Here is a 12,271-nt window from a genome sequence, read left to right on the forward strand (position 1 = left end):
GTGCGCAGATCCCCTATGTTGCCATTCATACCTAACAAGTATGCGTTTTTGTAAGATAATTTTGCAATAGGTGAGGAATGTTGTTTAGAGTTATTGGAGGAAAAAAAATGCGGTAGAATGCGTACATGTACCAGTAATCTTTTGTATTCAAGTGTTTCTCTAAGATAATCTCACGAAATGCTGTGAATCTATGGTGCATATATAGTGATGTTAAATGTGGGTTAGAGATAATGTTATCATTTCTCCACTTTTGTTGTTTTCCAATATCAGTAGGAAGACATCCGGGCATGACTACATGAAGATCAGGCCATTTTGTATCAGCTGCACTTAATGTGAAGAAGAACGTCGGGCAACCGAGTTGAGATATCATGTCCATTAGTTCATTTTTAGCTTTGTGCCAAAATGACCTTGTTCCACGTAAAGAGCTACCAAATCGCATGACTTGCTCTGCCAATTGCTCATCTGGAAATTGTTCTAATCGAATGTTCAGATCTTGAATAGATATTGGAAAGTTATCTGTGATGTTTTTTTTCACAAAAATCGACGTTGTTGCTTGACTGCGATGCCACATCATGAGATTATATATGTAATAACGAAAGCGTGGGTGGCTTCCAAATCTGTTATCGTAGTAATGTATGAGATGAAGTGCATATTCATGTAACTGCACTGCTTTCATTCTTGGCTGATTTGGCATTGCAGCGCCTGTCGGGAAAAGGGCGGGGAAAGCCATAGAGAGTAGATCTTCTGTGTTGTATTCATTGACTGGCGATAAACCAATTGTTGGCCACTCAATTGTAGTATCAGATTGGTGGTTGTAAGCATGCAAAAAGACAGGCTGGGTGGTAAATTTCTTTTATTCACTTGAAACGAAAATTGAAAATCACAAGTAAACTTGAATTATCTTTAAGAGTCCAAGAGACCCTTTAGAAAATGAAACCAAGAGTCATAAGATATTGTTTTGATATTTATATACTATTGATTAAATGTGTTAAATGCTTATCATATACTTCTGCTACACTCCATAATGGTATCAAAGCCACGAAAAAAACACGAGTTTTAAGGTCCTCCTCAACCAAGACGTTCCTCCTTTTATAGCATGGTTGATCTTCATGGAAAATCGTTCTCGGTTTGGTTGTTCATGCCGTTTCCATTACATGTATCCCTAATGGATCTCATCCCTAATGAATCTAATGAGAAGCTCTACAAGCATTTGAGGTAGATGAGATTATCACTTGCGATATGTCTTTTAAGCTAAAGTAATTAGTCTAAAAACTTCCTTTTTACTTGGTCATTAGAAAAGTAATTCATCATTAACTTTAAATAAGTTAATAACACAAAAAAGGCAATTTCGTTGCGGTAACTCCATTACATAAAACATCATCAACCTGCCTTCTCAAAAACAATTTGTTCTTGTGAATGGTGGTTGATAAAATGGATTTAATGGATTTCAACCTTTAAAAAATTACGTTGGCAATGACTAACAATTTGTTCTTGTGAATGGTGGTTGATAAAATGGATTTAATGGATTTCAACCTTTAAAAAATTACGTTGGCAATGACTTTGTATAAGCAAATATAAAGGAGGCTATACATTTTGAAAACATCAGTCATAACCATATAAAAAAATAAAAATAAAAACTATAAATCCAAAATAAATTCCTATAGTCTTCTACCATTGGAAGTAAATCCTTCAGAATAACATCATAAAAACCCATATAAAATTCTATTCGCCAACCATACTGGCCATGATCCTTGTCATTATCCAAGGATACCAAGACACTATTATTTTATGATTATGAAAACAAACACTTATAAGGAATCATTATGCTTATTTGATGACTATCAATTAAATTGAGAGATAACAGTAGTGAGGTTTCCCCTCCAGGATCTAAATAAACACTTTCATTACAGGAAATTACAGTCTGATCCATTTTTAGAACTGTAATTGAGAAGTCCATTCAAGAGTGTAATTTAAAGGGTTTTGCGATCTGAACTATTCAAATTGCAAATTCTTTTATTTCCCTGATTCCGGCTAAGTTGAACTGTGGAATGTTGGCAGAAATATATTATGATATTACAAACATTCGACTCTCGGCAGTGCTGAACATGGCTGACTCTGCTAACAGTAATATCAGCAATCTCTATCGTTGGATTCTACAATGGCAGCTATTGCTTTTGGGTTACAATGTCACCGGCGTCTTCACAAATATATTCATGCGCGCCCTTTCACGGGTGCTGCAGCAGCCGTTAGAGTACAGAACCCACAGATGCCAAAGTGGACTTCAGAAGGCAACACCATTGTGTGGACCAAAAAAGGAAATAATACCATAATAGGCACCAAATCCTAGTTCATCACATAGCAGAATTCAACTTGCTCAGACACATCTGCTGTTAATTCCTGTAATTCTGGTTGCTGTACCCTGAGATACAGCACCAAAACTATTGTCCTTCTTCGTCTATCTTGACAGTTTTCTCTTGAATCTTGACAGTTTTCTCTTGATGTTATTCCATCCCTTCCTCAAGTCTCCACAGCAATCTGGATTCTGTATAGGAAGAGATTTTTTTAGGCTATCTAACCCTGCATTTTCTCTGACTATTTCTTCCTCTCCATGTTGTCATAGGTCTAAGTTCTGACAGTCTGAGTTGCCCCATGAACAACACTATCATCTTATTGAACCCTTTTTCAAAAGAGATTTCCATAGCTGAACAACAACGAGGATTATTAAATAGAGATTAAATAATTACATCAATTTCAAGAGAAGAATAATACCCATAACAGTACATTGAGGTGATAGTATGAACCCATAGCTTCTACTCAGAGTTGCACATTTAGCTTAACATATAAACCATTGATCTTCTCTTCTACAATTTATCTACAAATGGCTTGGTTTGTATCACATTGTATAATCCCATCTTTACATCTTTCTCTTTGATTTTCCTTAAAGGTTGCTTGGAACAAAAATACCTGGAACGCTTGTAAATACATTAGCATTTCCCAAATAAACAATGCCACCTTCATTTTTGTTACACATTTTATGTGACATATATATTAGCATCTCATTTTCTGTCTAACTATTCTTTAGTGTGGATATTGTCTATAAATATCATTTACTACATTCTTTATTGTCCCCAAATTACAATTTATTAATACCCTCACAATTATTCTGAAAATAACTCTGTCTGTACATTTTATCTGATGGGAACGATTTTTGCCTCAGTTTTGTTGGAAATCCAGGTCTCTGTGGCTATTGGATTGGATGACTTTGTGGGATATCTACCAGACAACCCAAAGAGAAAGATCAATGTTTCTTGTACTTTCCTCCACTGCAAGTAGCAATATGCCCAATCAGTAAAATAGGAATCTCAGTAAGGCAGGGGAGATGTAGCTGAAGGGCCCATAACTGAAACCATCCCTTATGTGTAAAGTCTTCATTAAGAGAAATCCAAGTGGAACATGGAAGAGTCATCATTGTTACGTGAGCAACATCTTCCCTCACTTGAGGATGGTGTAGTGCGAACACAAGGGTGACCTCCCTAACTCCGCTAAGTCCTGAAATATATAATGAATATTGAAGGTTTTAAGGACTTATTATGAATCTGACTTAAGGGTTATTAGATTGTTAAGGATTGAATATTTATGAGACAGAATCACTGGTCAGATGTTACAGGTATTATCTAATGAATTTTACAGTCTTAGGAGTAGATTTAAGTGTAGAATAAAAGTTGTAATTTCTAAGATCCCTTGTGCTGAAATAAAGAGAATTTATGGGCATATATAAATCTCAGTTGTAAAAGTTTTCTTATGACTGAAAAATGAAGATTTTGTTCTCAGAAATTTCAGTTTAGATTAAGATGCAACAAATGTAGTTTTTCTAGACTGTTTTGGATAGAGCTGGAGTGTGATGGATAACAGCGTCAGCAATATCATTTAGATGACCCTATTGCAAACTATAACTCCACAAGCTCTTCATCCTATGGAGATAAGTAAGCAAAACTTAAAGGCACCACTCTCTGTATGGTAATCATTGCATATAGAGTTCTTTTGTATCAGATTTTGCCAAATATAAGTTGCCATGTTGATTAGGGCAGAGTGTCATAATAAGGTCATTAGGGTCAGCAAAGAAGAAGACTTTGTAAAAGTCTTGAAGGAACCTCTGCCACAATTACAGAAACCTCTGCCAAAACAATTTGTCTGGGAATATTCCTGCCACACAGAACTTTACAAGGTTTACCCCAGAAAGGTATAGATATAATGAACACATTTTATTTCTAGATCAAATTCAGTTTTCTTCTTGATATTCTCAAGTCTGTACATTTTATCTGATGGGAACGATTTTTGCCTCAGTTTTGTTGGAAATCCAGGTCTCTGTGGCTATTGGATTGGATGACTTTGTGGGATATCTGCCAGACAACCCAAAGAGAAAGATCAATGTTTCTTGTACTTTCCTCCATTGCAAGTAGCAATATGCCCAATCAGTAAAATAGGAATCTCAGTAAGGCAGGGGAGATGTAGCTGAAGGGCCCATAACTGAAACCATCCCTTATGTGTAAAGTCTTCATTAAGAGAAATCCAAGTGGAACATGGAAGAGTCATCATTGTTACGTGAGCAACATCTTCCCTCACTTGAGGATGGTGTAGTGCGAACACAAGGGTGACCTCCCTAACTCCGCTAAGTCCTGAAATATATAATGAATATTGAAGGTTTTAAGGACTTATTATGAATCTGACTTAAGGGTTATTAGATTGTTAAGGATTGAATATTTATGAGACAGAATCACTGGTCAGATGTTATAGGTATTATCTAATGAATTTTACAGTCTTAGGAGTAGATTTAAGTGTAGAATAAAAGCTGTAATTTCTAAGATCCCTTGTGCTGAAATAAAGAGAATTTCTGGGCATATATAAATCTCAGTTGTAAAAGTTTTCTTATGACTGAAAAATGAAGATTTTGTTCTCGGAAATTTCAGTTTAGATTAAGATGCAACAAATGTAGTTTTTCTAGACTGTTTTGGATAGAGCTGGAGTGTGATGGATAACAGCGTCAGCAATATCATTTAGATGATCCCTATTGCAAACTATAACTCCACAAGCTCTTCATCCTATGGAGATAAGTAAGCAAAACTTAAAGGCACCACTCTCTGTATGGTAATCATTGCATATAGAGTTCTTTTGTATCAGATTTTGCCAAATATAAGTTGCCATGTTGGTTAGGGCAGAGTGTCATAATAAGGTCATTAGGGTCAGCAAAGAAGAAGACTTTGTAAAAGTCTTGAAGGAACCCGTTGTGTGGACCAAAAAAGGAAATAATACCATCTCTTCTAAGAAATTTGTAACGTATTGTTTCTTTATTTAGGGCCACACAGAAATACGTATTGTAAAAAAACAAGAAAGTGAAAAAAAAAACTAAGGAATGCTGTTCTTGTAAATAGGGTAAAATATTATAGTTGCTGAGTGGCTAATGTACAGTTGATGGAAGAGGATTTTCTATCATGGTCCATGGATGAAATAGAAATGAAGCAAAAACTCAGAAAGGACATTAAGGTTGTTACCGGAGTTGAAGCAATACAGAGAACGTCCAGAAATGTCCTTCAACGCTGAAAGTTGAACAGCAACTACAAATTAGTTTGCAACTGCTTCACATATAGTAAAAAATGGATATTGTCAGATAAAGGTAGGGAGAAATTCAATAACAAAACAGAGATTAAACTACATGCAAGATGATCCGAGAACAAGTAGTTTAATATTATTTTTTAATATAATTTGATGGTTAAAAAAATATGTTGCATCATTCAAAAGTTATCAATTCAAATTTACAGATAGAATATGCATGACTTTGCACACTAAAAATAGAATATGTATAACTTTGCAAACTTAAATAGTGATTTCAGAAGTAAAATATATAAATACATTTTATGAGTCAAATTACTTCCAAAGTTAACAAGAATGGATCTCGTTACAAGAACTTCCAGCCACCTTGTTGTAAGACCTTCATATTTAAAAACATTTTACCCTACTTATACTCTGTAATTGAGAGTATAGCTAGAATATAAGGTTGTACTTTGTGGGATATCTGCCAGACAACCCAAAGAGAAAGATCAATGTTTCTTGTACTTTCCTCCACTGCAAGTAGCAATATGCCCAATCAGTAAAATAGGAATCTCAGTAAGGCAGGGGAGATGTAGCTGAAGGGCCCATAACTGAAACCATCCCTTATGTGTAAAGTCTTCATTAAGAGAAATCCAAGTGGAACATGGAAGAGTCATCATTGTTACGTGAGCAACATCTTCCCTCACTTGAGGATGGTGTAGTGCGAACACAAGGGTGACCTCCCTAACTCCGCTAAGTCTTGAAATATATAATGAATATTGAAGGTTTTAAGGACTTATTATGAATCTGACTTAAGGGTTATTAGATTGTTAAGGATTGAATATTTATGAGACAGAATCACTGGTTTACAAGGTTTACCCCAGAAAGGTATAGTTATAATGAACACATTTTATTTCTAGATCAAATTCAGTTTTCTTCTTGATATTCTCAAGTCTGTACATTTTATCTGATGGGAACGATTTTTGCCTCAGTTTTGTTGGAAATCCAGGTCTCTGTGGCTACTGGATTGGATGACTTTGTGGGATATCTGCCAGACAACCCAAAGAGAAAGATCAATGTTTCTTGTACTTTCCTCCACTGCAAGTAGCAATATGCCCAATCAGTAAAATAGGAATCTCGGCAAGGCAGGGGAGATGTAGCTGAAGGGCCCATAACTGAAACCATCCCTTATGTGTAAAGTCTTCATTAAGAGAAATCCAAGTGGAACATGGAAGAGTCATCATTGTTACGTGAGCAACATCTTCCCTCACTTGAGGATGGTGTAGTGCGAACACAAGGGTGACCTCCCTAACTCCGCTAAGTCCTGAAATATATAATGAATATTGAAGGTTTTAAGGACTTATTATGAATCTGACTTAAGGGTTATTAGATTGTTAAGGATTGAATATTTATGAGACAGAATCACTGGTCAGATGTTACAGGTATTATCTAATGAATTTCACAGTCTTAGGAGTAGATTTAAGTGTAGAATAAAAGCTGTAATTTCTAAGATCCCTTGTGCTGAAATAAAGAGAATTTCTGGGCATATATAAATCTCAGTTGTAAAAGTTTTCTTATCACTGAAAAATGAAGATTTTGTTCTCAGAAATTTCAGTTTAGATTAAGATGCAACAAATGTAGTTTTTCTAGACTGTTTTGGATACAGCTGGAGTGTGATGGATAACAGCGTCAGCAATATCATTTAGATGACCCTATTGCAAACTATAACTCCACAAGCTCTTCATCCTATGGAGATAAGTAAGCAAAACTTAAAGGCACCACTCTCTGTATGGTAATCATTGCATATAGAGTTCTTTTGTATCAGATTTTGCCAAATATAAGTTGCCATGTTGGTTAGGGCAGAGTGTCATAATAAGGTCATTAGGGTCAGCAAAGAAGAAGACTTTGTAAAAGTCTTGAAGGAACCCGTTGTGTGGACCAAAAAAGGAAATAATACCATCTCTTCTAAGAAATTTGTAACGTATTGTTTCTTTATTTAGGGCCACACAGAAATACGTATTGTAAAAAAACAAGAAAGTGAAAAAAAAAACTAAGGAATGTTGTTCTTGTAAATAGGGTAAAATATTATAGTTGCTGAGTGGCTAATGTACAATTGATGGAAGAGGATTTTCTATCATGGTCCATGGATGAAATAGAAATGAAGCAAAAACTCGGAAAGGAGATTAAGGTTGTTACCGGAGTTGAAGCAATACAGAGAACGTCCAGAAATGTCCTTCAACGCTGAAAGTTGAACAGCAACTACAAATTAGTTTGCAACTGCTTCACATATAGTAAAAAATGGATATTGTCAGATAAAGGTAGGGAGAAATTCAATAACAAAACAGAGATTAAACTACATGCAAGATGATCCGAGAACAAGTAGTTTAATATCATTTTTTAATATAATTTGATGGTTAAAAAAATATGTTGCATCATTCAAAAGTTATCAATTCAAATTTACAGATAGAATATGCATGACTTTGCACACTAAAAATAGAATATGTATAACTTTGCAAACTTAAATAGTGATTTCAGAAGTAAAATATATAAATACATTTTATGAGTCAAATTACTTCCAAAGTTAACAAGATTGGATCTCGTTACAAGAACTTCCAGCCACCTTGTTGTAAGACCTTCATATTTAAAAACATTTTACCCTACTTATACTCTGTAATTGAGAGTATAGCTAGAATATAAGGTTGTACTTTGTGGGATATCTGCCAGACAACCCAAAGAGAAAGATCAATGTTTCTTGTACTTTCCTCCACTGCAAGTAGCAATATGCCCAATCAGTAAAATAGGAATCTCAGTAAGGCAGGGGAGATGTAGCTGAAGGGCCCATAACTGAAACCATCCCTTATGTGTAAAGTCCTCATTAAAAGAAATCCAAGTGGAACATGGAAGAGTCATCATTGTTACGTGAGCAACATCTTCCCTCACTTGAGGATGGTGTAGTGCGAACACAAGGGTGACCTCCCTAACTCCGCTAAGTCCTGAAATATATAATGAATATTGAAGGTTTTAAGGACTTATTATGAATCTGACTTAAGGGTTATTAGATTGTTAAGGATTGAATATTTATGAGACAGAATCACTGGTCAGATGTTACAGGTATTATCTAATGAATTTTACAGTCTTAGGAGTAGATTTAAGTGTAGAATAAAAGCTGTAATTTCTAAGATCCCTTGTGCTGAAATAAAGAGAATTTCTGGGCATATAAATCTCAGTTGTAAAAGTTTTCTTATGACTGAAAAATGAAGATTTCGTTCTCAGAAATTTCAGTTTAGATTAAGATGCAACAAATGTAGTTTTTCTAGACTATTTTGGATAGAGCTGGAGTGTGATGGATAACAGCGTCAGCAATATCATTTAGATGATCCCTATTGCAAACTATAACTCCACAAGCTCTTCATCCTATGGAGATAAGTAAGCAAAACTTAAAGGCACCACTCTCTGTATGGTAATCATTGCATATAGAGTTAGAGACTGTTGGAAGTATCAAACATCGATCTGTCCTCCAACAATACCACGGGAACAATTGCTAGAGAGCTGGGGCATACTATAAATTTAGACAGATTGTGAATAAAAATTTCAGACCTCCTTCAAGTTGTCAGCGAAGGTACATATAACAGTTTAATTGAACAATTTAAGAAGTCGATTGCAAAGGGTAATATGCAAGGCTTAGATCTCTGCTGATTAGGAAAACTGACCATGCTCAGTTGATGCAAGTCCGAAGTAAGTGTCGGTATGTACAATGGAATAAATGATGAATAGTGGAACACTGTGAGGAATCAATGCGATTGTGCAAATAGGTTCTATGTTTTGAGCTCCAAATCAGAACATTGACCAGTGCAATGATCTCAAACCAGTGATGTCGAGTGATGTACTTGGAATGACTCTCAGTAACCCTTGAAGAGCTTTGGAGCAGCTTCTAAAGACATTATGTATCAACCTCTTGAACAGAATTTGAAGCTTTTTGAATAAGCCTTGAATCAGCATCTTGGAGAGTTTTTTGGAGAAATCTTGAAGCCTATTGAACAAATCTTGAACCAGAAGTAGAAGAAGTACCTTTTGGGGCAGACCTTGGGTTAACTTTTGGAACAGTTGCATCGGCCATTTATGTGAAATTGAGGTATGCATCATTTAGTTTCGCAACCTCTGATCAGATCAGTGTTTACATGGGTGTGTGCCAACGTCTATATTAAATTTATCCAGTAACTTATATCCAAGCGGGGTTTAGATGGGTTTGCGTTAAGGTCCATAATCAGTGCACCCAATAATCTCATATCAAATCAGGGTTTAGATGGGACTGCGCTGAGGTCTTTATTCCGTCCACCCAATTCGTCATTTAATTCCAATGCACTGATATCCAAAGGAATTGTTGATTGATCCTCCACGTGCATCCGGATTGTAGAGCACAGGGTGCTCAACAACCTCAGCAGATGGATCTGTGCTGAGACCTATATTCAATGCACCGATTGCATGATTGAGATTTAAAGCACTGTTTTTTCTAACAGAAACTGGTAAAATTCTATTACAAAAAATGGTTGCAGCGAGGCTGACACCACTGGTTAAACGTACATATTGTCTTCATGATTCAAGTTATTTGCACATGTAGAAAACATAGTACAGGGCTTACTGAAAGCAGAGCAAAGAACAAATCAAACCATAACAGCTTTAAAAGAATAAATCAGAAGCCATAAGAGGAAGAATGGCTTACATAAATCAGAAAGCATAAAGAAAGAAGGGCAAGAAACACTGACCGCTAAGAATTTTGCAACCAGAAGAGCAGAAATCCCATGTGTGAAGCAGACAGTAGAAATAGTGCTGTTATCTGCGCTGGATACGCGGCCCTCAGGCAGGAAGAAAGACAGGAAACCAAGAAGAAAGAGACGTTTCATCACTGCGAAGACACGTTTCGGTTCAATGACTGCGAAGAGTTTCGGTTCAGTCACTGCTAAGAGTCTAAGAGTCTCATCGCCAGGAGGCCTGGCTTTTCATTTACTGCTCTTATTTTCAAGACAAGGAGATGGTTGATGTTGGAACCAGCAACTTATAATTTACCAAAAAAAAACAAAAATATTAAAATCACTTGTTATTATAAAAGCCAAGGCTGGCTGCAGCTGCAATGAATTTAACCATACTCAATTAAATAAGAAAAAGAAAAAACGTCTTCTAGGGGCAAAGCAGAGAAATGAGAATACAATAGATATAGATTTCATTTCCAACCTCCCTAACTTTAAACAATTTCACATTTAAAACCTAGATATACCGTTACTCTCCTCTGAAACATTACGAGCAATTTTTAATTAGGCATGAAAACACTAAAGATGTCAATGAAACAATTTATTTAACAGTAATTTATTGCTCTTAACGCTCAAAACTGAGAAAATAAGGGGAGAAGTTACTCTTTTCTTTCGAAGAAACAGAGATGTGAGATTTATGAAGGGGAAGATTTGCCCTACACTGATTTTGTCACGAAGAGAATGAGATCGGCTACCTGTAATTTAGGAAAAGTATAAAAAAATTAACATTTCTTGCTACAATAACAACATTTAATTAAAAAACGCCGCTGCCTAGTACAGATTTAACGCATTAAAAATTTCTTTTGTGGCTACCCTCTTTTATCAAAGAGACAGGGCAGCTGCGCTTCTCACCTTTCATTCATCGTTGCCCTCTTTCTCACCTTGAAGGGTGAAACATGTGAATCATCGTTGCCCCCGTTCTCACCTTGAAGGGTGAAACATGTGAAATCGAAGCGCTGGAATGGTCCTGGCACAAACAAATCCAAGTGAAGCTGCTGGCACAAATTTGTACAAAATGCAAAATGATATTTAAAATAGAGAGCTTCGTTCTGCATTTAACACGAATCGTGTAAAACGCAAATCCAAGTGAAGCTGCTGGCACAAATTTGTACAAAATGCAAAATGATATTTAAAATAGAGAGCTTCGTTTTGCATTTAACACGAATCGTGTAAAACGCATTAAGCAGAACAGAGTGAAAAAGAAGGGTTTTCTTAATAAAAACTGGATATTATGGGCCAAACAAATGTAAGAAAAACAACAGTTGAATTTGAAAGAGCTCAATAAACCAAAATCTTCTTCACTCCAGACACTCGCTTGTTCTTCCGCGGAAACCCTAAAAAATCCAAAATACATAAAACAAACCATAAAAAGCCTTCAAGGAATAGAGCTGGAGTACCTGTTCTGCCATGGCTGCAGGAATTCAAGACTTCTAACTTCGCATTTCAAGGCCTCGGCCGCTCCCGCTCCTACCTATGGCTCGCTGGCGGTGCGTCTGTCTGGCTTTCTCATTAACGGTTCAGTTCTGGATGAGTGTTCGATCAACGATCACAAATCATTCAATCGTCTAACACCTGAAATCGACGGTCAACAATAGGACACGGTGGCGGCTGAGGCAATCCATTTCAAAGGGGAACAATAGGACACGGTGGCGGCTGAGGCAATCCATTTCAAAGGGAAACGCCTTACGAGCGGCGTAAAATATTTTATTTTAATTTTTGAATTTAATATTAATAAGATTAATATTTTTAGTTTATAATTTTTAAATTATTATTTAATTATAGTACAGATTTAACGCATTAAAAAGTTTTTATCTTTTCATTTCGTTTCCATTGTTGAATAACCTTGAAGGGTCAAGAATTTAAAAAGTTTATTTGTTATG

The 12,271-nt window shown here is 35.9% G+C and overlaps 1 protein-coding gene across 50 annotated transcripts; it reads right to left on the reverse strand.

Moving 5' to 3' along the window:
- Positions 1 to 1,850: 1,850 nt before the first annotated feature.
- On the reverse strand, positions 1,851 to 12,020 carry LOC149184552 (uncharacterized). Of its 50 annotated transcripts, none has more exons than XR_016257295.1 (8): positions 11,789 to 12,020; positions 11,317 to 11,358; positions 11,244 to 11,272; positions 10,995 to 11,086; positions 10,350 to 10,638; positions 7,783 to 7,863; positions 5,550 to 5,594; positions 1,851 to 2,701 (listed from the first exon to the last, which is right to left on the reverse strand). XR_016257295.1 is itself a non-coding variant. In XM_089417607.1 (6 exons), exons 1-6 carry the CDS (start codon positions 11,798 to 11,800, stop codon positions 2,683 to 2,685), a joined length of 192 nt encoding a protein of 63 aa, XP_089273733.1. In that variant the 5' UTR covers positions 11,801 to 12,020; the 3' UTR covers positions 1,851 to 2,682. The 50 variants fall into 50 exon arrangements, 20 of the variants coding, with proteins under 20 accessions (XP_089273733.1, XP_089273730.1, XP_089273729.1 ...); XR_016257296.1 differs by having other exon boundaries at positions 11,317 to 11,383; XR_016257297.1 differs by lacking the exon at positions 10,350 to 10,638 and having other exon boundaries at positions 11,052 to 11,086.
- Positions 12,021 to 12,271: the final 251 nt, after the last annotated feature.

This window comes from Pinus tabuliformis, chromosome 3_2 (assembly GCF_031772625.1).
Source record: "Pinus tabuliformis cultivar Carrire ecotype Pingquan chromosome 3_2, CPIR1, whole genome shotgun sequence".
Taxonomy (NCBI): Eukaryota; Viridiplantae; Streptophyta; class Pinopsida; order Pinales; family Pinaceae; genus Pinus; species Pinus tabuliformis.

Bases quoted from the DNA above. Each gene is read 5' to 3' on its own strand.
- LOC149184552 (XM_089417589.1), bottom strand. From the start codon at position 11,446: ATGCAGAACGAAGCTCTCTATTTTAAATATCATTTTGCATTTTGTACA. The intron at 7,867-11,243 runs GTGAGAAGCGCA...CTATATGTGAAG, and splicing joins AGGGCAACGATGAATGAAAG to CAGTTGCAAACTAATTTGTA. The intron at 5,634-7,782 runs GTAACAACCTTA...CTATATGTGAAG, and splicing joins TCTGTATTGCTTCAACTCCG to CAGTTGCAAACTAATTTGTA.